The sequence below is a fragment of the Papio anubis genome, chromosome 10 (assembly GCF_008728515.1).
Source record: "Papio anubis isolate 15944 chromosome 10, Panubis1.0, whole genome shotgun sequence".
In the NCBI taxonomy this organism is placed as follows: Eukaryota; Metazoa; Chordata; class Mammalia; order Primates; family Cercopithecidae; genus Papio; species Papio anubis.
This window is the reverse complement of record NC_044985.1, coordinates 2,289,989-2,316,399: the sequence shown is the minus strand read 5'-3', so window position 1 is coordinate 2,316,399 and position 26,411 is coordinate 2,289,989. Positions and strand designations below refer to the sequence as shown.

General features: G+C 43.8%; 1 protein-coding gene across 13 annotated transcripts in view; it reads right to left on the bottom strand.

The window, feature by feature from the left end:
- Positions 1 to 26,411, bottom strand: part of SAP130 (Sin3A associated protein 130) — an 86,380-nt gene that overhangs the window by 35,267 nt on the left and 24,702 nt on the right. For 4 of the 13 annotated variants that reach the window (XM_017947987.3, XM_017947988.2, XM_003909275.2 and 1 more), the window contains exons 8-15: positions 22,661 to 22,808; positions 22,410 to 22,500; positions 22,095 to 22,199; positions 16,803 to 16,944; positions 13,323 to 13,444; positions 9,631 to 9,933; positions 6,772 to 6,949; positions 108 to 212 (exon numbers count right to left, since the gene is read on the bottom strand). In XM_017947987.3, the coding sequence (XP_017803476.1) occupies positions 108 to 212; positions 6,772 to 6,949; positions 9,631 to 9,933; positions 13,323 to 13,444; positions 16,803 to 16,944; positions 22,095 to 22,199; positions 22,410 to 22,500; positions 22,661 to 22,808 (1,194 nt within the window). The remainder of the gene's footprint in view (positions 1 to 107; positions 213 to 6,771; positions 6,950 to 9,630; positions 9,934 to 13,322; positions 13,445 to 16,802; positions 16,945 to 22,094; positions 22,200 to 22,409; positions 22,501 to 22,660; positions 22,809 to 26,411) is intronic. The other 9 variants (XM_021923446.2, XM_003909276.3, XM_009185139.2 and 6 more) reach the window with 4 other exon arrangements.

Genomic DNA, 26,411 nt, shown 5'->3' with positions numbered 1-26,411 from the left:
GGGCAACACAACCTAACAAGACTATGTCATGCAGGCATATTAGACTCCCCGCCACCGCAACGACGTGTGGTTAAAAGCAAGAGTGCTAAGAACACTTAGGTGCTCACCCTGCAGGCCTAGGTGACCCAGATGTACTCCGCATAGAGCTTTCCACTCGAGGACTAGCAACATCAGGAGGCTGAGGAGGAATGAGGGTTTTCCGAACCGCCATTCTGAAAGAGACAAGAGACAAACCCGGAAAATAGCAGTCCAAGGGCATTCAAGGATAAGAAATACAAGACACGCATTTGCCAGGCATACCTAGGACAAAATAAAAGCCCTACATTGAGTAAGTATTTTTAAAATGGATTTTTATTTTCTCAGATACCACAGACACATTACCAAAAAACCCAAATAGTACAAAAAGTCTTTAAAATAAAGAGCAGGTCCCGTCCCCATTCCTGCTCACTTCCTGTCAGGCTCCCTCCAAGAAGCAACCATTGTGACTCTTTTAGCTGCTGCTGCTAGCATGCCACATCTCCCTTCTGCTGAATGTTATTCACACTGAAATCCATATTAAGTGTTTACAATTATTACTACGCCTGTGGTGTTTATAAAGACCTGGAAGCTAGGTGAAAAAACCTGATCCAGGAAGAGCTGGAGATCAATTGTGTTGTACAGCAGAGAGGCCACGGAAGGCTCTGATGGAGAATTAACCATCAGTTTAGCACTATGAAAACAGGAGCAATCTTGACACATTTAGTTTCGGTAAAGTGGTGGGAACAAATACCAGTTGAGAATGGATTTGAGAGAGAATAACTAGACAAGAATACACCAGTTTACAACATTAGTGATTACAACACCTAATCACTAATGGATCCGGGTACTGATCTTCAGAGCCACCAACATCTCAAAAAGGGTGACCACCAGACACTGTGTGCCTTCTGGTAAGAGACCAAATCACCAAACTACGAAGCAGTCTTGCCACAAGCAGCAATAAAAAAAAGAAAAATCAGATCAAACCTTCAGAGTTAAGTAACAACTTACAGAAAATGTGGAGGATAGAACAAGTAAAAGTACACTATGGGTGCAATAGGTTGAACTGAGTTCTTTAAGATATATGTAAGTCCCAATCTTTAGTAACTGTGAATGTGACCTTACTTAAAAAAAGGGCCTTTGCAAATGTAATTAATGTAATCTCTTATCTTGAGATCCTTAATTACATTTGGATGTAGAGTTCTGGATGTAGAGTTTAGTTTAAGGTCCAGTGACAAGTATCCTAGTAACAGAAAGGGAAGGGAGATTTGAGACACAGGTGCGAGGGCAAGGCCATGTGATGACGGAGGCAGAGATTGGGGTGCTGTGCCTGCAAGCCAAGAACACAAAGATCAACAGTAGTCACTGGCAGCCAGCACGAGTAGATTCTCCCTGAGAACCTCCCGGGGGAACCAACCCTGATGACACCTTCATTTCAGATTTCTAGCTACTGGAACTATAAGATATGCATGTCTGTTGCCTTAAGCCAGAAGATTTGTGGTAGTTTGTTACAACAGCCCTAGGAAATGAATATATTGGGGATGCCATCAACAAAATCCAGAGGGGGTATGGCCCAGAAGACCAAGTTTCTTCAACAAATAAACTGCAGGAAAAAAAAAAAAAAAGAGGAAACCTCAATAATAAAATGGTTTTAAAAGTCGTATTAACTAATCACAATGTATGCATCTTATCAGAATACTCATTCAAATAAATAATATAAAATATAACAAATTGTGTGACATTTCAGACCACTGGAAACCTGAACAATGACTGGCTATTTGATATTAAGGGGTTATTGGTTTTTTAATGTTATGTATCTCTGCATAGGAACATGCTGAAAGACATACAAATGAAATGACATGGTATCTAGGATTTGCTTCAAAATAATATGATAGGAGCGGGTAGGTAAGCATATAGGTGAAGCAAAATTGGCCAAGAGCTGATAAGCTGAGAACTAAAGTTGGGTGACAGGCATATATTCATATGTTCAAAAAAAAATTTTTTTCTTTTGAGACAGAGTCTTGTTCTGTTGTCCAGGCTGCAGTGTGGTGGCACGATCTCAGCTCACTGCAATCTCTGCCTCCTGGGTTCAAGTGATTCTCGTGCCTCAGCCTCCCGAGTAACAGGGACTACAGGCGCCCGCCAGCACGCCCTAGCTATTTTTTGTATTTTTAGTAGAGACGGAGTTTCACCATGTTGGCCAGGCTAGTCTCGATCTCCTGACCTCAGATGATCCGCCTGCCTCGGCCTTCCAAAGTTGTCTTTTGATTTTCTTTTTCTCAAAAAAGGAGCAAGTTTGTCGACAAACAGTGAAGACGGAAGAAGCCTGGGAGTTGTGAAAGAAGGAAACATAAAACAGTTGTCTGGAGTGCTGCAGGCGAGTGTACTTTGATGGGCTGCTTTAAGACCGTAGTGCGTCTGTGAGGCTGAGCAAGGCCAGTTAGTTGGCAAGGTGGCTTTCCCTGCCATAATCTGCTGTACATGCCACATAAACGAAGCAGAAAATTGGACTTAAGTCTGGTTTTGACAAAGTGAAGTGAGGTGGGGGTAAGGCAATGACTGCCAGTGGCCACAGACTCTGAATCAGGAAGAGCAGAGAAAGATGCCATGAGAGGCAGGGAGGCACATGAAAAGGTGGATCAATGGACTGGAGGAGGCTGCTGGGGTCCCTCTGGAGCTGGAGTTCCGTTGGGAGGGAGGTGGGAAGAAAGAAGATGGGCGAGGGGCATGGGAGTACAGACAGGGTCAGGAAGGCTTACTGAGCTTATGTGCTAAGTGCTCACACTGGGAGGTGGTGGTGGTGGAGGCAGGAGATGCATTCAAGCGCCTGAGGGGCCAGGGAGCTGGCAAACCATTTCTGATCATTAAAGGTGAAGACAGGGTTCCACTATCACTAAAAAGTGCCAGCCATCATGTCCTTCCAAAGGGCATACAGACACACCTGCACAATCTAACTTGACTCTCTCAGCCTGTAGCTCTGCCCTGCCCGACAAGAAAGCCGTACGGTACTACTGAGCGCCTGAAATGTGCCAAGGGCAACTCAGGAACAAAATTTTTTTTTTTTTTTTTTTTTTGAGACTGAGTCTGGCTCTGTCGCCCAGGCTGGAGTGCAGTGGCCGGATCTCAGCTCACTGCAAGCTCCGCCTCCCGGGTTCACGCCATTCTCCTGCCTCAGCCTCCCGAGTAGCTGGGACTACAGGCGCCCGCCACTTCGCCCGGCTAGTTTTTTGTATTTTTTAGTAGAGACGGGGTTTCACCGTGTTAGCCAGGATGGTCTCGATCTCCTGACCTCGTGATCCGCCCGTCTCGGCCTCCCAAAGTGCTGGGATTACAGGCTTGAGCCACCGCGCCCGGCCAGGAACAAAATTTTTAATGTCATTTCATTTTAATTAATTTGAATTTTATAATGGATACTTGATCCAGTTATTGAGAAACTTTTTATTGTCTGGAGTAACTTGGTTATATGAAACTACTTTTTCAACTGTAGGTTTTATGAAATCTAAATACAGATCAAGTGCTTTTGAGGAGACATGGTCTGAAAATGGCAGTGAGGCATGACAAGGACACCTAGCCTACCTCTAGGCTGAGTGACAGCAGGGATGTGGAAGAGAGGCAGGGACCACTGTAGACAGCTGCAGGGCAAGTTGAGTTCCTGAGGAAGAGCCAGGTTTAAAGCAAGAAGGCGTGGAGAAAGAAGAGACAAGGGCACTGGGGTGAAGGCTGGAGTGTCGCGTGATGACAGGCTGTGAATTAGAGGGCACAGTACAAGCGTCTTTGGGAGGAAGTATGGGAGATGCAGGCACATCTTTTTGTCTTCCAGTGCGGCAAAATTTCAAAATACTGGCCTGAGTTTATTGCATCCACCGAATACTGTGCAGAGCATTTCTGTAACCAGGAAACTCATTTCTGTCCATTTTGGTAATTTTCTATTACTTTATAACTCCTTACGTTGTAATGATCCCTGCTCCTTTTCTCTGATCTCTCTTGCTGAAACCCATTACCTGGAGGCTGGATTTCCTGAACTGGTTCTTTTTATTGTTGTTTTAAATTTTCTCCTTTTTCTCCAATTTTCTTGTCTTTTTGTTCTACGTTTGAGATTTCTTCAATTTTATCTTCCAGCTCTTCTACTGATCTTTCCATTTCTGCTATCTTATTTCAGGACTGGTTCTTTTCTCCTCTGAATGTTCTTTTTGCATAGCACTGTGTTACTGTTTCATGGATGTAACCTTTTGTTTTGTCTTTCTGAAGGCATCACGGATAGTGTTTGCTTATCCTTGTTCATTTGTTTTGTGTTTTATTCTCCCTGCCAAGCCTCTACATCTTCCAAGGTGCTTTGGGCATGTATTTATTGTGGTTTCTGTCGTCCACCATTAGAGGTCCCCTCAAATATGTGTCTATCTTTGGTTGTATGTTCATGATTAAGAGTGGGGGAGTGGGGAAGAGGGACTGAAATGCTGGCTGGGGGCTCTGAGCTTTGGAAGGGCATATCTACTATGAGGTTCACTGCAGGGTAATCTAACCCTGTCCTTAGGGAAGCCCTAGTGTCAGTATCTTTAGAGCTTCCCCTTGGGCCGGACAGACTCCCCAGAAGGAAAGTAGAGTCCTCTTCTCATTTTCTATCAAGAATCAAGTTCACCTGCCACAGTTCTATCAGCTGAAAGCAGGGAGTGGACTGGGAAGTGTTCAGCATTCCATACACTCATGGTGAGTCACAATTTCTTTCTGGTAAAATACCCATGACCTCCATAGTGCTGGGTGATCCCAGCGGACCATCTGCAGAGTTTGAGCTTTCAGGCTCCTGCTGAAGCTGGGAAGGGGCAGTACACCACATGGCATACGTAGAAAATGGGATTCTGGGCTCTAACTTTAACACTTTTCAAACTCAAAGGTTTTAACTTACCCTCCTTAAAAGAGAGAGCCCCTTCCTTTGCCCCCAGGATCTTCCTGTTGTTGGTCCTTTTGAAGATTTTCCAATTTTAAGAGAATGGTTCTCAACTTTCCCCTATGCAAGCTTCACATTTAGCTTTCTCAGAGCCAGGATGCCATCACGTGACGGTCTGCTTCCCAGCTTCAGTTGCTACTGTGTTCTCTCCTGTTCTCCCCCCATCCTTGTGTGTTTACAACTTTTTTGAAAAAAAGTTATATAGGGTTATGAGAGGGAGAGATTTCAGACGTGTGTAATCAATCTGTCATCTTAACCACAAGCTTTGCCTTGTGCTTCTGCTAATAAGGTAACTTTGTCACGGACTGACTTATCCTTTAAAAAAGTACAAAGTATTCACAAGCAGCAAAGATAGGGACTCTGGTCTATGCACAGCTCTGTGGAAATAGAAACCCTGCAGGGACCCTAGTCCCAGCAATTTAAGTTTGCACTTGCTTTAATCTGTTGATGTTGATGCTGTTAGCTCAGCTGAGCCACAGAAACTGTGCTCTCTGAAACATATCTGCTCATCTCCCACCTCCAGAATGTTTAAGTTGAACAGCACAGCACATACCTTCCTGCCTATGATCCACCAACTGAGAAGCTTACATGGCAACACAAAACACTATCTGCTAGTAAATATGACCCTTACTACACTTCAGAAATTGTCTGCCCACAGTGATTTAGAAGGGGAGCAGGGAAGTGCTGGAAAGGGCAGGTCCCTGGCGAGGACTCTACCCCCGGCTGTGCCCACGGATCTAGGTGATGACAGGCATTTTTGTTTTCCAGCCCAAATGCTGCATTTCCCCCAGACCACCATGGCCTGCTACACCCTGAGCCTGTGCCTATAAAAACCTCCGAGACCCTAGCAGGCAGGCACACAAGTGGCTGGACATCAAGAGGAACACACTGGCGAAGGAAGACACAAGCAGCTGGACGGCAACAGGACGGCGAGGAGAGCACGCCGGTGGGAGAGCATGTGACAGACGCTGGCACGCCAGCAGGCCACCGACCAGCAGAACGACGCAGTTTGGCCAGGGCAGTCAGAGAGCCGGGGCCGTTCCATCTCCCTTCTGGCTCCCCCATCCGCTGAGAGCTACTTCTACTCAGTAGAACCCTACACTCCTTCTCCACGCCCACGCGCGATCCCATTCTTCCAGTACACCAAGGCAAGAACCCTGGGAAACAGAAAGCCCTCTGACCTCGCCATAAGGCAGGGGTCTAATTGGGCTGGTTAATGCAAGTCATCTACGGACGGCTAGACGAAAAGAGCACTCTGTAACACATGCCCACCGGGGTTTCGGCTGTAAACATTCACCTCTAGATGCCGCTGCAGGGTCGGAGCCCCACAGTCTGCCCGTCTGTACGCTCCCCTAGAGGCTGGAGCAGCAGGGCAATGAAGAAGCAAGTCACTCCCACTGTTGCACGCCCTGAGAGGGGGACAAGGGAACTTCTGTTTCAACAGCAACGATTCATACTGAATGAAGTATATAGTATGAGTTAATGTAACTACCTACACAAGCCCAAGAGTTAATTATAAACTACTTTAAAAGTTCTATGATTGAAGTTCCAGAACTAGAGAGAATTAAAGCAGTATGCAACAGATGCTTACACACGAACACCTCACTGACTCCAGGATTTGTTAAGATCTCACAGTCTCAGCTGGGTAAGGCTCTACTGAATAATCCTGTGGTCAAGCTGTTTTGGAGGAAATTTTAACACGCCACAGAAAATGAGAGATGAGTTTGATGCCAGCATTAGATAAGAGTGCCTGTTCTGTACACCAGTTCTAGCCAGAACCAGAGGTGTCACTCGGCACCACCAGGTCTACTCACCCATCTGTGGCAGGCTTCTTGCGGAGTATGCTTGGCCGCGGCGACGAGCCCTGGGCGGGAGCGTTGGTGCTAGCACTCTGGCTGTGGGTCTGCACCACGGTTGTTGCTGCTGGAGCAGCACTGAATGGATTGCTAATAGGGTTGGCCACAATTGTGGCTCCATCTGCCAACACCACTGCTAGAGGAGAGAAGCAACAGGAAAGAACATTGAAGAGAGGGAAACAACAGAAACAAAATGCCGCAGAAGACACAAATACAAACGACGAGACCACTAGAATTAGGGATCCATGTTCTGACCGTCCAGTTTCCAACTGATAAGGGACAGGAGCACAATGTCCGTCTGACAAAGAGCAGACAGCTAAATGGGAGCAGTTACTGTCTACTGGTGCGTGATCCACACCATTACTTTTTCTTTTTCTTTTTTTGAGAGAGAGTCTTGCTCTGTCGCCCAGGCTGGAGTGCAGTGGTGTGAACCATACCATTACTTTTTCCTTTCTTTTTATTTTTCAGAGAGTCTTGCTCTGTTGCCCAGGCTAGAGTGCAGTGGTGCAATCTCAGCTCACAGCAACCTCTGCCTTCCAGGTTCAAGTGATTCTCCTGCCTTAACCACCAGAGTAGCTGGAATTACAGGCGCGCACCGCCACATCTGGATAATTTTTGTCTTTTTAGTAGAGATGGGGTTTCACCATGTTGGCCAGGCTAGTCTCGAATTCTTGACCTTGAGTGATCCGCCCGCCTTGGCCTCCCAAAGTGCTCGGATTACAGGCATGAGCCACCGTGCCTGACCCATACCATTATTTTTTCTTTGCTCTATAATCACAGTTACTAATAAATGAGATAAGGTGAACAAAGTATATAGTATCTAGTATAGTCTCTCATTCTACTAGTTACTTCACATTTTTTACTGATATAATTCTTACCATCACTGTAATTCCCATTTTAGAGATAAGAAAACTGACAGACAGGAAAGGCTTAATACAAGAGCCACAAATAGAAAACACCATCTACCAGCCTGATAGCATGCTCCAATGTACACTTCAAGAAATGCACTCATTCAGTTTTTATAAAATACCAACCTCTCTCAGCCCTCAGTAATGGTACCCTCCCCAGTCTATCCTTACAAACACATTCAACTAACAGATATTTTAACTATACACTTAAAGTGAGCATCACAATACTGGTGAGCATGAGATGATAATCAGAAAGTATCAGTGTCTGACAGTTTTTGACCTATAAAAATGGCAATTTCATAGGAGTCAACTTAATCCCATGCGCTTCTGGCAGGTGCCCTTAAAGATGTAGTACACCATCCTACCAGGTGGGTCACTATGGGTAAACTGCATCTCTCTCATAGACAGTTAGTTTAGTAATAAAAAATCAGAGAGGCTTTGCTTAAATAGTTGAACTGTCTACAGAACGATTAAGCGCATAGCTCCAGCCAGGCGCAGTGGCTCATGCCTGTAACCGCAAGCACTTTGGGAGGACAAGGCTGAAGGATAGCTTGAACTCTGGAGTTTGAGACCAGCCTAGGAAATGAGCAAAATCCCGTTTCTACAAAAAATCAAAAATAATTAGCCGGGTGTGGTGGCAGGCACTTGTAGTCCTTGCTACATGGGCGTCTGAGGCATAAGGACTGCTTGAGCCCAGAAGGTCAAGGCTACAGTGAGCCATGATTGTACCATTGTACTCCAGCTGAGCAACAGAGTGAGTGAGACCCTGCCTTAAAAAAAATAAATCAGCACCTTGGCTGAGAAACAGCCATTTTGCTTTTTTAAACGACATCGGAGAAATGGCTAATTAATAATAATCCAAGTACATGGAATCTTAAATTCAGCCGAAAAAAAAATAACAACCCGGCTGGTGTAATGACTCATGCCTGTAATCCCAGCACTTTGGGAGGCCAAGGTGAGTAGACTGTTTGAGCCCAGGAGTTTGAGACCAGCCTGGGCAACATGGCAAAACTCTGTCTCTATTAAAAATACAAAAATTAGCCGGGCGTGGTGGCACCTATAGTCCTACTCACTCAGGCGGCTGAGGTGGGAGGATCACTCAAGTCCAGGAGATCGAGGCTATGCTGAGCCAAGATCACATACCACTGTACTCTAGCCTGGGTGACAGAGTGAGACTCTGTCTCTGTCTCAAAAAGATCTAAGTACAGTGACTTATTCCACTTTTCAAAGTGTTATTCCACTAGCATTTCCTTTTAAGCATTCATAATATTAGCTAACATCAGCATAAGATTTTACAGCTTTATGTACAACTCTGAAGAAAATCTTCAATGAGAACACTACTTATAAGGTGAATTTTTTCCCACAACTAGGAGCTTTTAAAAAAGATAACACTTCTCATTATGTGCAAATGAATACTAGGGCTGCTGATGTTTATTACTTCTTTTCTTTTTTTTTTTTTTTTTTGGAGACAGAGTCTCACTCTGTTGCCCAGGCTGGAGTGCAGTAGTGCGATCTCAGCTCACTCCGCCTCCCGGGTTCACGCCATTCTCCTGCCTCAGCCTCCCGAGCAGCTGGGACTACAGGTGCCCGCCACCACACCTGGCTAATTTTTTTGTATTTTTAGTAGCGACGGGGTTTCACCATGTTAGCCAGGATGGTCTCGATCTCCGACCTCATGATTCACCCACCTCGGCCTTCCAAAGTGCTGGGATTACAGGCGTGAGGTATATTATTTCTAACGTTTACAGTGACCCTGAAATTGTAAGTTCTAAGCAACTCATATTATTAATACAAAGAAAGGAAGGCCTAGAGAAATTATAAGATGACAAAACCAGTGGCAGAGAAAGGATTTAAACCCAAATGTATTTCTTTTCTCCAAACCACCTTCTATGCAAAAATTTAAAATTACCTGAAGTCTTTCCTTCTGGCTGAGGCTGCTGAGTACCAATTGGTGCAGGCTGAAGCCCTTGTGTGTTGATTGGGGTTGCTGAGTGAATTCCCTGTGTGCCAAGTGGTGCGGGCTGTATCCCTGGGGTCCCGATGGGGGCTGGCTGGATGCCCTGGGTACTGATGGGGGCTGGCTGGATCCCTTGAATATGTCGAGCATGTGATGCATCCACTGTCATCAACTGCATGGGGTTTAGGTGGACGGTAGACGCTACCCCCACGCCAGTCTGAGCTGTGATGGCAGAGTTTGGAGCCTGAGCTGAAACTAAAAATGATGCAAAAGGTAACTACAAGAAGGTTAGCTTCATTCCACACACTCCACATAAAGAGAAAAACACTAAAATAAACACAGATTTCTTCTACTGTATAAGATATAAATTCATGGTTTGAAAAAAAAAAACTAAACAAACACTGTTACTTGAACCTTCATATATCTGGGATTGTTATTTCCTTTCACCTCCTACCAATATGATGTTGTCTTTCTACAGATTACTAGAAACATGATAAAAACCAGAAAAAAGGCAATCAGCTATTCAATTGCAAATATTAGTCAGGCAACCGTGTTAAATAATTAATATAAAACGTCAGAAATACACCAGGGGTCCCAGGTCAAGAACCTCTGCTTTACTTGACAGGGCCACTAGCACAGGCAGTTTTGAAATATGGCAGTTATGAATTTCAAATGGCACGTATCCACCAGAAAGAGAGAACAAGCAAGTGTCCTGTGTCCTGCAAGGCACACACCCCATCTACTGTGTATATTTAAAAAAAAAAAAAAAAAGAAAAGAAAACAAGAGCATTCACAGAAAGCAACAAAAAAAGGAGGAATTTCTCACTATCTGCGGAAAGAAAATAAACACATAGGACTTTTTCCTTAGTCATCAAAACAATCCAGAGACGTAGGAACTTGTTTTCAAAGCCATTTAAATATCTTACACTTCTAAGCTACCTTTTCCCTAAATAAACAAGTAACTTACAATGTTTGAAATTTTAGACCAGCACTGTTCAATGGCATATTGGGTCACTCACGCAACTTTAAATTTTCCAGTGGCTACAATAAAAACGTAAGAAGAGCCCGGTGTGGTGATTTCTGCCTTTGATTCCAACATTTTGGGAGACTAAGATATGAGGAATGCTTGAACCCAGGAGCTGGAGACCAGCCTGTGCAACACAGCAAGACCCCATCTCTATGAAAAATTAAAGCATTAGCTTGGCATCATAACACATGCCTGTGGTTCCAGCTTGGCCCACCTCGGCCTCCCAAAGTGCTGGGATTACAGGCACGAGGTATGTCAGGTTGAGATGGGAGGATTCCCTTGAACTCAGGAATCTGAGGAGGCAGTGAGGTATTATTGCACCACTGCACCCCAGCCTGAGTGACAGAGACTGTCTCAAAGAGAAAAAAAAAAAAGTTTGAAACAGGCCAGGTGCGGTGGCTCACGCCGGTAATCCCATCACTTTGGGAGGCCGAGGCGGGCGATCATTTGAGAGAAGGAGTTTAAAACCAGCCTGGTCAACAGGTTGAAACCCCATCCCTACTAAAAATACAAAAATTAGCTGGGTGTGGTCGCGCATGCCTGTAATACCATCCACTGGGGACAGTGAAGCAGGAGAGTCGCTTGAAGCTTGGAGGCGGAAGCTGCAGTGAGCCGAGATCACGACACTGCACTCCAGCCTGGGCAACAGAGTGAAACTCCGTCTCAAAAAAAAAAAAAAAAAGAAACAGGCCAAATTAGTTTTGATCATATATTTTATTTAACCCAATATATTCAAAATATTACCATTTCAATATGTTATTAATAAACTTTTTTTTTGAGACAAGGGTCTCGCTTTCTTGCCTAGACTTGAGTGCAGCGGCGCAAACAACATGGCTCACTGCATCCTCAACCTCTTGGGGTCAAGCAATCCTCCTGCCTCAGCCTCCCAAGCAGCTGGGACTACAGGCACGCACCACCATGCCTGGCTAATTTTTGTATTTTTGGTAGAGGCTAGGTCTCATCTAGCTTGATCTCAAACTCCTGGTCTCAAGCGATCCTTCCTCCTCAGCCTCCCAAAGTGCTAGGATTACAGGCGTGAGCCACCGCGCCTGGCCTAAAAATTCTTAACAAGATATTTCACATTCTCTTTTCTATACTATGTCTTCAAAATCTAGGGTATATTTTACTCTTCGAGTACATCTCATGAATTTTTATCAGATGTGCTTAATCTGTATTTTGATTTCATAAAGCCTACAACTGAAAAAGTAGTTTTGCATTGCTAAGTTGTTCCAAACATACTTGAAATTTCTCAAAATTAAACAAAATTAACAATCGAGTTTTTCATGTACTAACCTACTTCAAGTGCTCTGTGGCCACACATGCCGCTGGCGGCCATACAGCAACGTGTGGCAGGAGAGCAATGTCCACAATCCAGGCAACAATAACACTTTCTTTTGTCTTTTTTTCTTTCTTTGTTTTCTGAGACAGGCTCTCACTTTGTTACCTGGGCTGGAGTGCAGTGGCGCCATCATGGCTCACTGCAGCTTCAACCTCCTAGGCTCGGGCAATCCTCCCACCTCAGCCTCCTCAGTAGTTGGGACTAGAGGCATGCACCACCATGCCTGCCTAATTTTTTAATTTTTTGTAGAGATGGGGTCTCCCTATATTGACCAGGCTGTTCTCAAACTTCTGGGCTCAAGTGATCTGCCCACCATGGCCACCCAAAGTGCTGGGATTACAGGTATCAATCAGCCACAGTGCCTGGCCCCAGGCAATAAGGCTTTCTTTTTTTTTGAGATAGTCTCACTCTGTGACCCAGACTGGAGTGCAGTGGCACAATCATGGCTCACTGTAGCCTCTGCCTCCCAAGTTCAAGCGACTTTCCTGCTTTAGCCTCCCAAGTAGCTGGGATTACAGGCATGTGCCACCACGCCTGGCTAATTTTGTATTTTTAGTAGAGATGGGGTTTCTCCGTGTTGGCCAGGCTAGTCTTGAACTCCTGACCTCAAGTGATCTGCCTGCCTTGGCCTCCCAAAGTGCTGCGATTACAGGCATGAGCCACTGCGCCTGGCTGGAAATAAGGCTTTCTGACGCCCAGAGTGACCTGAGGGTCCCACAGGAAAAGATTACACAGACTCTGACATTTAAGGATTGTTTTTCCTGGATTAGCAAAAAGAACACTATTTACACGTCATGATGGTGAGAGGACAGCATAACTGAACTAAAAAACATAACTGGTACACCAAATCCCTGTGACATGTAGTTTATCTATATAACAAACCTGCACAAGTACCATGGAACCTAAAGTAAAAGTTATTATAAACAAACCTTTATACATTTTTAAAAAATACAACCAATATTGGCATAAAACAATGGAAACCCTATAAAAGTGCAGCTCTATTCATTGTAACTACTGTCATTTTAAGGAGAAACAAAAATTGTTAACGTGATTATCCGCAGGGTGGCATAATACTATGCAAATATCACTAACGAGTAACAACCTTTTATAGATCACAAAGACGATTATTTAAGACCTTCAAGCTTCACATTTTATCTGAATCTGAAAACAGAAGCTGAAATAATTAATCTCATACTAGAAATCACCCCTAATCAATTTCTACGTTATTGTTGGCAAAAATGAAACTGTGAAAAGTCATCTAAAGAGCAGGGTTCGTACCTGGATACTGTCGGATAGTGGACACGGAACTGGTGATTGGGGTGTAGGTATGTGCCGCCAGTGGGTATGCAGAAGGAGGGTAAGTTGGCAAAAAATATTGGAACTGAACAGGAACAGACGGTCTAGAGACAGAACAGATGATAGCAAACAAAATAGTCATTTTCTTCTTCAATTTCAAATGATCCTATCCCCCCGCTCCTCTTTGTATCAGAACTGCCAAATGAGCTTTGCTCAAATTTTTGTGTCCCAAACAAACTCTTACATCACAGGACACACACCAAGAATGCAAAATTAAAAAAACAAAAACAAAGTGGATACTATAAATACCTATATTAATAAATGTAAAAAACACAGATAACATTCTTTTTTTTTTTTTTTTTTTTTTGAGACAGAGTCTGGCTCTGTCGCCCAGGCTGGAGTGCAGTGGCCGGATCTCAGCTCACTGCAAGCTCCGCCTCCCGGGTTCCCGCCATTCTCCTGCCTCAGCCTCCCGAGTAGCTGGGACTACAGGCGCCCGCCGCCTCGCCCGGCTACTTTTTTTGTATTTTTTAGTAGAGACGGGGTTTCACCGGGTTAGCCAGGATGGTCTCGATCTCCTGACCTCGTGATCCGCCCGTCTCGGCCTCCCAAAGTGCTGGGATTACAGGCTTGAGCCACTGCGCCCGGCCACAGATAATATTCTATGGGTGATTTTTGAGAGTAAGTCTGAAAACCAATTCACAAAAACTCAGTAATCGAATCTTCCCTGCTCAACTCCTCATGAACTACATACACTCAACTCAAATTGGTTTTACTGGCCAATTTCGCTAAAAATACATAAATAATCCCAATTTCATCTGAACTGCTTCAGAAACAATGGAAAGAAGAAATGAGATCCAACTTATTTTTATGTTTTCAGAGACAGGGTCTTGCTACGTTGCCCAGGCTGGAGCGTAGTGGTTATTCAACAGCACAATCATGGCACACTACAACTCTGAACTCCTAGGTCCAATCAAGCCTCCTGCCTCAGCTGCCTGAATTCTGGGACTACAGACATGTGTCACTGTACCTGGCTCCTAGTTTATTTTTTAAGCTTAATATAGCCTTGATACTAATATTGGAACAGGAGAATAAGACAAAAGAAAGATTATAAACAAATCTAACTCACTACAACAACAAAAAATCCTACATAAAATTGAATTAAGTACCATATAAAGTTAAATACATCATAATCGAATAAAGTTTATCACAGGGAGAGAAATGCTTCAACATCAGAATGTCTATTCATGTTATAGATAAATTTTAAAAATTAAAAGAGAACAATAATTTAAAACATAAAAGATAAAAATATTTGAGAGCAGTCAATAGTTAGTCACGATATAAATGCCTAAGAAAATAGAAGTAGGCCAGGCACAGTGGCTCATGCCTGCTATCCCAGCACTTTGGGAGACTGAGGCAGGTGAGTCACTTGAGCTCAGGAGTTCGAGACCAGCCTGAGCACTCTGGGAGGCTGAGGCAGGCAGATTACTTGAGGTTAAAGTTCAAGACCAGGCTGGCCAACATGGCGAAACTCCGTCTTCTACTAAAAATACAAAAATTAGCCAGGTGTGCTGGTGCAGGCCTATAATCCCAGTTACTCAGGAGGCTGAGGCATGAGAATCACTTGAACCTAGGAGGTAGGGATTGCAGTGAGCCCAGACTGCACCGCTGTACTACAGCCTGGGCAACAGTGTGAGGCCTCATCTCTACAAAAAATAAAAAAACTTAGCCAGGCATGATGGCATGTGCCTGTAGTCCCAGCTACTTGGGAGGCTGAAGTGGGAGGATCATTTGAGCCCAGAAGTCAAGGCTGCAGTGGGCTACGATGGTGCCACTGCACTCCAGCCTGGGCAACAGAGCAAGACCCTGTCTCAAAAACAAAACAAAAAAAACAAATGAAAATGGTAAGACCCTCTTGCTTTCCCCTCAAACTGTCCTTATTTGTAGGCAAAATAAACATATACATAGGAAATTTATAAATCCATAAACATTTAGAGCTAATTTACAGAATTATTTAGAGAATCTATAAACACTGAGAGCTAATAGGAGTATTCAACAAGGTGGATGGACATATAACGCATCAAAATCTGTAAGCATTCCTAGACACAAATGATCAAATTAGAACACTTAACAATCATCTGCTTTTGAAATTTCTTTGTGTACACTGTATAGGGTACTTTATGGGAGAGGCAGATACAGACATGGAATGGGGGAAGCGATGGGGTTGAAATAGAGGTATCAGTATGAACTCAAATGTTCTTAAAATATTATATACCTCCTACCTCTGCCTGCTCAAAGGGCCTGGAAGAATGACAACCCATAGCAACAAGCAGGGCTAATGCCCAGATCTTGGTTTGTAAATGACAAAGGGCTCCTTGGAGAAACAGCAGATTTCAGAGCCAGACAGATAAAGTTCAATAGGAATCTAGAATATCTCGTCATGGAAAATAAGGAAAGGCTAGAACAGAGGGGACGTGGCGAAATCCACAGAAGTAGACAGAAAGAACCCCCAAGGACCAAATGAGATCATCTGAGCACCAAAACAGATGACAGCAATGGATTCTAACGAATAAAAGCAAATCTACAAGCCTGAGCCGATTAAAAAACAGTAAAATGCTCAACATAAAAAACAAATGGGGGTGGGTAAGAGAAAGTCTCTTTACATCAGAATGCCAGCTAACGAATATAGACAACGCGTTAGAAAAACTCACTATTTTGCGACTATCATATTAGTAATTGATTCAGCCAGGAATTAATAATAGATCTACAACTATTGAATGAATGTTTACTAGAGAACAGGATAATTACACTCAGATATTTCCATATAGATTACTTGTTTACAAAGGAGAAAAACATGCCTTTCCAGTAGGAAAAAACTGGCAAACATCACCTTCACTAAGTAATGAATGTTAACATGACCAATACGGGGAAAACAGACCGCAGGAGCTCTCTGATGCAATGGGAAGGACACACTGCTTACCTGGTATAACCTGAATGTAACCATGAGGAAACAATGTGACAGTATCAAATTCCCCAAAACAACCGGCCTCTCCACACTCTTCAAAAACACCCATGAGTCAAAGAGAAGGGAGAGCTCGGCGTCCGTTCAGATAGCTGTACCGCGGTGACGTCACAGAACGTCTTTACTCTTCTGTGCTACAAATGCAGGTACTTATGGATAAACGGGCATAATGCTACAGCCCTTACTCTCAAAATGGCCAAAAAATATTAAACACACAAAACCAAAAAAAATGGATACTAGGAAAACATCCGTCAAAAGGAGACTGGCTTGAAAAACATCGCACATAAAAAAGGAACTCTACGAAGAGTTACTTTCGGGGGAAAATCTGAAAGCATGAGTAATACATACAGGCCGTATTTGTGGGACATTTTGTTTCATGATGATAAAGCAGAACGATTAGTGACACAGTGAGGCAGAAGAGCTGACACGTGGCCTCCTACCTGTTGTCGCTTCGGGTTTCCATGGCCACAGGATTGGGAGAGGCCCGATGTCCGGAGATGGGAATCAGGCTGCTCCTCTCGGCAGGGTAGTCTGGCTGGATCCGAGGAGAAGTGTGTGTGATCTGCTGGGGCACCACCTTGGCTGCAAACAGTAAGCGCCAATTCCATGACCACGCTACACTTTTTTTTGGCATGTCAAAACATTCTTGGCTAGCAGCAATCTTAGGAAAGCAAACAATGAAAGCCTGGACTTTTAATCAAAATAAAAAATGAACAATAAGTACAAAGTTCAACAGAATTATTTCAATTCTACATTCACTGATATATTCCTACTGTTATTAAAGCAGGGTTCAACATTAATACTTAAAACAAAGACAGAAGTGACCAGGCTCTTTTCTCTCAACCTGGACCTGTTTTTGAAAGGATTAAACTGCTTAAAAAGTAAACAGGCCAGGCGCGGTGGCTCACATCTGTCATCTCAGCACTGTGGGAGGCTGGGGCTGGAGGATAACTTGAGTTCAGGAGTTCAAGGCTACAGTGAGCCATGACTGCACCACTATACTCCAGCCTCACTCACAGACTGAGACCCCGTCTCAAAATAAATAAATAAATGAACACACACAATTTTGGATTAAAAAATGGAAAAAAAACCCAACAACCCTTAGATTCCACTCTGGGTCCATAGATAATTATAAAATGTAGCTAATTAGCAATGAGAAGACCACTTTAATTCCCAAGTCTATTTCTTTACCTATAAGGATCCCTTCTTTAGATCACTTAATAATTTCTAAGGTCCTTTGAATGTCCTACAATTTTATATAAAACTTTAGAGCAAAATCAAAATCAATGACCACAGAGTTTTCAAATTCAATCTGAGGCTCCAAATGTGTACTCCTTTAAAACTTGCATCCAATTTTGTTTGGAAGGTATAGCTGAACTAGAACATACTTGACACTATTCTTTATAGCCCTATCTATTAACAGTATGCCTGGGCATTCAGAAAGAAAAGCCGTGATCCATCTCAGAGATAGAGAGGGACAGCTTCTATCTGTGTAAAAACCCAAGTTACACCAGTGACAGGCACATTAACAAAGAGACTAGACTAGGAGGATGCCAACGCATTACCCTAAATGCAGAGCATTTAACAACAACGCCAAGCTACAAAGACCCACTGCGATGCCAGCCAGCTCCCACGGGAGGCAGATGGAGAAGTTTTTGCAGGGTGATAGCAGGAATGCCCATCTGACCACTCAAGATTGTATCTATTGGCCAACGCAAAGAGAAGCTGGCATGACAGGGTTATCCATCAGGGAGGTAAGCAGTGGGGATGGTGAGGAGGGGGCAACTAAGCCTTGTTTTATCACTGAGCCCCATGAAAGGTAGGAGAAAATGATGCTTCCAGTAGGAATGAAGCTGCCATGTGACAGAGTAGCTAACCAGTGGTTGTTAACCAGACACACCTCACCATTCAGCCATTCATTTACATCTTTACTTGTTTTCTAATTTAAAAAGCCATACAGGCTGGGTGCAGTGGCTCATGCCTGTAATCCCAACACTTCGGGAGGCCAAGGCAGGCGGATCAACTGAGGTCAGGAGTTTGAGACCAGCCTGGCCAACATGGTGAAACCCTGTTTCTACTAAAAAGACAAAAATCAGCCGGGCGTGGTGGTGCATGCCTGTGATGCCAGATACTCAGAAGGCTGAGGCAGGAGAATCACTTGAACCTGGGAGGTTGCAGTGAGCTGAGATCATGCCACTGCACTCCAGCCTGCACGACAGAGTGATACTCCATCTCAAAAAAAAAAAAAGAAAAAGTCATACATTCTCAATAATTAAATAAAAACCAAGGAACTATATAATACAGAAAACATTAAGTCTGTCATAACGTTATCTCCAAAACTTATCCCTATTTTCTGAATAATGTGATCACCAGATTTCACTTTCTATAATTCTGAGAACATGATCATATGTTCACCAGAACATGGAGAAAATAAGAATGGTATTCTATTGGAATAGAGGCAAAAACCTTATACTTGTGATTTAGCAGGCTTTTTTTCTGAGCCAACATATTCCTAATAAGAATAGCTGAATTTGTATTTAATATCACCTGGAGAGGGCAAGCTCACTTGGAAAAAGTCACTTAGGTGATTTTAATATGTATGTTCTACTTCCCAACTTGAAAATCAGTGGTCTAGGGTTTTATCAGGTTTCCCTTCTCAACTGAGCTACCTTTCCTGGAGAGATCCTATTATAATACAGAAATATCGGGGTTAGCATAAAAGAGAAAAACAAAATGACCATAAACCCCATGGAACGTAGGAACACGCGTATCTATGTCTCCTGGTACTTTTTAGTGAGTCTGCTTCCACAGTGGGGTCTCTTAGGAAGACAGGACATTCACAAGAACCAATCTCTAAAAAATTCTTCAAGGTGGAGGGTCAGGAGGAAACTAGACAGTCCCTCTGGGCCACAACGGCCCCTCTTTACTGGTCTTTCGATCATAGATTCAAATACCCGAGTGAGGCTCCTGCCTTGATAAACATTAAGTGTCTCAGGGCTTGGCTTGCCATGATAGCACTCAGGAGAGCTGACGACGCAGGCAGAGGAAGGAAATGGGCTGAAATGGCAATATGGACAATTTACTACCTTTTTCAACAAGTGTGGTAATGCTAAACAGATACAAACAAAACAAACTTCTTTTGACAAATATGAACTAAATTCAGAAGGTTATGGAAAAAATTTGGTCTCTCCAATGGCAAGTCATAGTGAGGAGCGATGCAGAAAAGACCCAGTAGCAGCACCCTCTGTGCTAAAGGACTTCTGTGGGGCTGAGCACCCATTTAAGGGCTGGTATAGGCCGGTCACCCTACAACAGGAGTAGGGACTTCCTGGGTACTACCATTATTCCAGAAAATGGGCTTCAAAGTTTGCTCAGAGAGGCCGGAACCCACACTTTATGTCCAGTCACCAGTATGTCAGGGTGTCCTCTTCACAAAAACCAGTCTTAGCTCTAAGTGGATGCTATGGCAGCTGTCCTGTATGTATCTTTTGAGAGTAGAGAACAATAAGATGACATGCTCTTCACTATAAAAGCAAGGCAGAGACAAAACTAGAAACTATTAATAAAGCCTGTGGCTGGCAGGCTAATGAAAGCTGTGTTCTGCCTCAGAGGCCACAGTCCCTGCTTCGGATGCTATGGCAGTGAGATATCAGTCCCCTGCATAGGTGTTGGCAACCTATGGTTTACAGGCCAATCCAGCCTGTCGTCTCATGAGCTAAGAATGAGTTAACACTTTTAAATGGATGAGGGCAAAAGGATCAAAAGAATATTTTGTGACTCATGAAAACGATATGAAACTCAGGCCAGGATCAGTGTCTCACACCTATAATCTCAGCACTCTGAGAGGCTGAGGGTGGAAGGACTCCCTGACGCCAGCAGTTTGAGAGCAGCTTGGGTAACACAACAAGACCTTGTTTCCACAAAAAAAATAAATAAATAAAAATAAATTAAAAAAAATTTTTTTTGAGACGGAGTCTTGCTCTGTCACCCAGATTGGAGTGCAGTGGCACAATTTCAGCTCACTGCGACCTCCACCTCCCAGGTTCAAGCAATTCTCCTGCCTCAGCCTCCCGAGTAGCTGGGAATACAGAGGCATGTGCCACCACACCCAGCCAATTTTTTTTTTGTATTTTTTTTAGTAGAGATGGGGTTTCACCATGTTGGACAGACTGGTCTCGAACTCCTGACCTCAAGTGATCCCCCTGCCTCAGCCTCCCAAAGTGCTGGGATGACAGGTGTGAGCCACTGCTCCCAGTCTACAAAAAATTTTTAAAAATTAGCCAGAGGCCAGGCATGGTGGCTCACACCTGTCATCCCAGAATTTTGGGAGGCCGAGACAGGCAGATCATGAGGTCAGGAGTTCAAGACCAGACTGACGAATATGCTGAAGCCCCGTCTCTACTGAAAATACAAAAATTAGCCAGACGTGGTGGCACATGCCTGTAATCCCAGCTAGTCAGGAGGCTGAGACAGGAGAATTGCTTGAACCCGGGAGGCGGAGGTTGCAGTAAGTGGAGAACATGCCACTGCACTCCAACCTGGGCGACAGAATGAGACTCCATCTCAAAAAAACAAAAAAATTAGCCGAGTATGGTGGCAGGTACCTGTAGTCCCAGCTAATGGGGAGCTGCGGTGGGGGGATAGCTTGAGCCCCAGTTACAGTAAGCTATGACTATGCCACTGTACTCAAGCCTGGATGACAGCAAGACCTTATCTCTTAAAAAAAAAAAAAAAGAAAGAAATCAAATTTCTCCATCCATAAGCAGAGTCTCCTCGGTGCACGGTCTGTTTACATACTGTCCGCGGCTACTTTCATGACACAGAGTTGAGCAGTGGCGACACACACCTATGTGGTCTGCAAAGCCTGAAATGTTTATAGAAAGTGTGCAAACCCCTGATCTCGATGACTGAAGTTGGACTGCCAGAAACTTTCCAGGGATTTTTAAAATAATTCAGAGTATACATATACTTAGAGAATAAAGAAAGCCTAGAAGAAATTCTAGGATGGGCGTGATGTGGCAGGGCAGCACTCAGATGAAAACCTGGGGAACACACCTGAGCTTTGGTGTTCTTCCCACTGTTGTGTCACTGAGAACTTTCCCTGAACAATCTGTCAAAGTCTACAAGTTTTCCTCATTCCAGATCTTTGCTTTTCCTGTTGTTTTTGTCTATGTCAGTATTGCTTATTTTTATAAAAGGTATAGTTTGATGAGAAAGCACACAAAACTAAAGTTTAAGTACTCAAGAATTGTTATACTCTTTTTTCGCTATCATCAATGCCAAGTCTGCATGACACATAATATTACAAGTCATATTCAGTGTTGCTTTGAAAATCAACAACTGGGGCCGGGCACAGTGGCTCATGCCTGTAATCCCAGTACTCTGGGAGGCCGAGGCAGGTGGATCACGAGGTCAAGACCAATCTGGCCAACATAGCGAAACCCCGTCTCTACTAAAAATACAAAAAAATTAGCCAGATATGGTGGCACATGCCTGTAGTCCCAGCTACTTGGGAGGCTGGGGCAGGAGAATTGCTTGAATCTGGGAGGTGGCGGTTGCAGTGAGCTGAGATCGCGCCACTGCACTCCAGCTTGGACAACAGAGTGAGACTCAAGGCAAAAAAAAAGGAAATCAACAATTGTAAAAATCAAACTAGCCATCACCATGAAGGCCTAGTCAGAGGGGCTACAGCACTCTGTGTGAGCTTCTGTCAAAGGCAGCATGCCACTTACCGACGGGGATGTTCGAGGTGGTGACAGCAGTAGCATGGGAGGAATGGGAGGGCACCGTCATGGTAACAATGGTACTGGTGGGAGCCTGCGTGTGGGACACAGATCCTGAAATAGGGGAAAAAAGGAAATTCTTTAACAAGAACTTCTCTGCACACATTACACATTCTCAAAAACCTGGGAAAACTCTTGGAAAAAGTTAAGATAATTTTTCTAGCCCATTGTTTTTCTCTGACTGAAGGTGAGAAATGAAAAATTAACCCACCACTCTTGCCTTCTCTTTCCCCGGTAGAAGGAAGAAGTGGGTTATGGACTTACCGGCTGTAGTCGCTGAAGGAATGGTGTTGGTTGCCAAAATAGGTGCTACTGTGGCTGCAGCCACTGGGGTGCCAGTACTGAAGATCGTTTTCTATGAGGGAAACCCCACAACACAGTTATAAGAACATTATCCACTGCATCCCAGGTAAACACAATCAATGTCTTCAATACTGCCAGGCCCTCGGCACACTTTGCCCACTTTTGGTTTTACCCAACCAAGTACACAGGTGGTTCTCCACCTTTGGTTTTACCTGAGCCATTGTATGAAGCTGCTGTTTTGGCGTCCCTAATGCAGGGTGAGATGGTAGTGTGATTCTTGTTGTGACATCTCGTGACTGGGCAGGACGCTGAATACTGATTGCTGCAGATGGTGGGTGCTGGATAGACAAAGTTGGCCTACTGAAAAGATAATAAAGACACAATGCAGACAGGAAAGGTCATTTATGATCTTTTGCTAGGTTACAGTCCTGCAAGTCATACTTTTTCATAGGTCTATGAAGTTCAGAGTTAAACCAATACTTGGTCTTTAATCACACCAGTGAGGCAAAAGGCGCACTGAGTTTGTCTCGTTTTAAAAGCCATCAATTTGTACCACAAACTGAAGAAATTAACCCTTAGTTGTTCTTAGTATCCTTAATATAGTTAATCAACACTCCAAAACGGACTTGAGTTAATATCATCATAATAACTGCACTTCAGGTCAGGTGTGGTGGCTCACACCTGTAGACACAGTGCTTTCGGGGGGCGCCAAGGCTGGAGGACAGCTTGTGCCCAGGAAGTCAAGGTTACAGTGAGCGATGACTGCGCCACTGCACTCCAGCCTGGGGCACAGAGTAAGACCTTGTCTACATAAAAAATTAAAAACAAAATAATTGCACTTAACTGTGGATAGATCTGAAAATATACTATAAATTTACACGCTATAAGTTTTTGACAAATTTCCTGAAGAAATATCAGAGACAACTGTGATTAACAGCAGCTTAAACTATGACTTTTGAAGCAAGGACCTTCCCCCCAATTTTACATCATTCCTTAGCAAATGTAGGAACATTCCTAAAATGATAAAATGTTACAGTTATGACTGCTTCAGGATTGGAAGGGAAATCAACAGAGGATGCCAAATTAATTGGTAGCAAGCTACTGAAATGGCAACACTGGCAAGAAAATTTGACAACACAACAAAGCTGGATATTCAAATCAGAGGGGAGGCCACAGGCGGCAGCTCACACCGAGGACCGCTTAAGCCAAGGCTAAAGTGAGCTGTGATCACACCACTGCACTCCAGCCTGGGTGACAGAGTGAGACTCTGTCTCCAATAAAATAAAATAAAAAGAATCACTTCAAGTGACATTCAAACCCGTTGCCACTCTGGTTAGTGGGATCTAGCTGGAGGACAAAAAGAACCGTGAAGTTAGTTACTCAGTATTCTTATTGTTAGTAGTAATCTACAAAAAGTAAGAGGCTAATTTATGTCAGATGGACAAGTGATACAGGTGCCCCTTTTTAAAATCTTTTCCACTGTATTTTTACTGTACCTTTTCTGTATTTAGATATACAAATACCATAGTGTTACAACTGCCTATAGTATTCAGTACAGTCACAGGCTGTATAGGTTTACAAACTAAGAGCAATAGTTAGAGCACCATAGCCTTGGTGTGTAGCAGGCGACACCATCTAGTTTGTGTAAGCATACTCTTACGATGTTTGCATGTCAAAACTGCCCATTCATTTCTCAGACTGTAACCCCATCATTAAATAATGAATGAGTATAAAACCTTAGAAAGCAAAAAAAAAAAAAACCAAAAACCAAAAAACAAAAAACAACTCTAATGTTAAATTTCATCTGTAAATACCAATATGTGTCCATTACCAGTGAAGGAGTGAAAAAAAAAATTGTTTTCTTGAGACGGAGTCTCACTCTGTTGCTAGGTTGGAGTGCAGTGGCATTATCTCAACTGACTGCAACCTCTGCCTCCCAGGTAGAGGCAATTCTCCTGCCTCAGCCTCCCGAGTAGCAGGGACTACAGGAGCGTGCCACCACGACTGGCTAATTTTTCTATTTTTAGCAGAGACAGGGTTTCACCATGTTGGCCAAGATGGTCTTGATCTCTTGACCTCGTGATCCACCCGCCTCAGTGGTGCTGGGATTACAGGTGTGAACCAACGTGCCCAGCCAAAAATTTTTAATTAACGTAAGATTTTAAAACATGTGGTCGCTCAAGTCTGTAATCCCAGCATTATGGGAGGCTGAGGTAGGTGGATCGAGTTCGAGACCAGCCTGGCCAACATGCTAAAACCCCATCTCTACTAAAAATACAAAATTAACCAGGTGCAGTGGTACATGTCTATAGTCCCAACTACTCCAGAGGCTGAGGGAGAAGAATCGCTTGAACCTGGGAGGCAGAGGTTGCAGTGAGCTGAGATTGTACCACTGCACTCTAGCCTGGGTGACAGAGCAAGAGTTTGTCTCAAAAAAATAAATAAAATAAAATAAACAAATAAAGAGGAAAATATCAGCAGGAAAACATGACTATCTTTACTATACTGAGTACCTCTGTCGCCAGAAAGAGCCCAAAAGCAATGACACACCAGAAACAATGAACACTTTTAACACCCAGGACTTGGGTTACAAATACTACTCTCCACTAAAAAGAACCAAGGAGAAATGGCTGATTTGAAAACTTGAAAAAAAAAAAAAAAAAACAAAACAGGAGAAAGCCTGATACATCATGTATCAAAAAGAATAAAGTACTCAAAGGTTAACGGGAGTCATCAAAAGGAAACTTGGGCCAGGCCCAGTACAGTGGCTCATGCTTGTAATCCCAGCACTTTGGGAGGCCAAGGCAGGCAGATTGCTTAAGTCCAAGAGTTCAAGACTGACCTGGGCAACATGGCGAAATTCCACCTCTACTAAAAATATAAAAATTAGCTGGGCGTGGTAGCACACACCTGTAGTCTCAGCTACTTGGGAGGCCGTAGCAGGAGGATCACTTGAGAGCCCAGGAGGCAGAGGTTACAGTGAGCTGAGACTGTGCCACTGCACTCCAGCCTGGGCAACAGATGAGAGGGTATCAAAAAAAAGACATCTGAGCCAGTTCAAAGGGGTTCTCACTAGCCCAATTTGGGGCACCGGGAGCAAAAGAAAGAGACTTTGACTAAAACATTTTGAGGCTGGGAGCAGAGAATCACACAGCCCTAGCACTTTGGGAGCTGAGGCAGGAGGACTACTTGAGCCCAGAAATTTGTGACCAGCCTGAGCAACATGGCAAGGCCCAGTCTCTACGAAAAAGAAAACAATTAACCAGGCATCTTGGCATACACCTATAGTCCCAGGTACTCAGGAGGCTGAGACGGGAGGATAGCTTGAAGCCCAGAGGTTAAGGCTGCAGTGAGCTGTGATCGCGCCATTGCAACCTTGACCTCTGGGGTTCAAAGTATCCTCCCACCTCAGACTCCTGAGTACCTGGGACTATAGATGGGCATCAAGTTGTGATTCAGCCTGAGTGACAGAGTGAGACGCTGTCTCCAAAACAAAAACAAACGACAACAAAAAAAATCCAGTTTGAATATTTAACATTGACAGGTTCATAGTGACTCACTACACATACCAAAAACAGTCAAAGGGAGTAAGGTCATTCAGAAAGTGCTCCCTAGTCTGTTGTCTTAATCACCATATTACAGGTTGAGTATACCTTATCTAAACCGTTCTGGATGAGAAGTATTTCAGATTTTGGAATTATATACTTACTGACTCAGCATCCCTAATCCCAAAAGCAGAAATACTTCAATGAACATTTCCTTTGAGTGTCATGTCAGTGCTCAAACAGTTTCAGATTTTGGCTTATTATGGATTTTGGGTTAGGGATACCCAATTGTGTACTTCTCCCACAGATTAGCTTTTTTTTTTTTTTTTTTTTTGAGACGGAGTCTCGCTCTGTCGCCCAGGCTGGAGTGCAGTGGCCGGATCTCAGCTCACTGCAAGCTCCGCCTCCCGGGTTCACG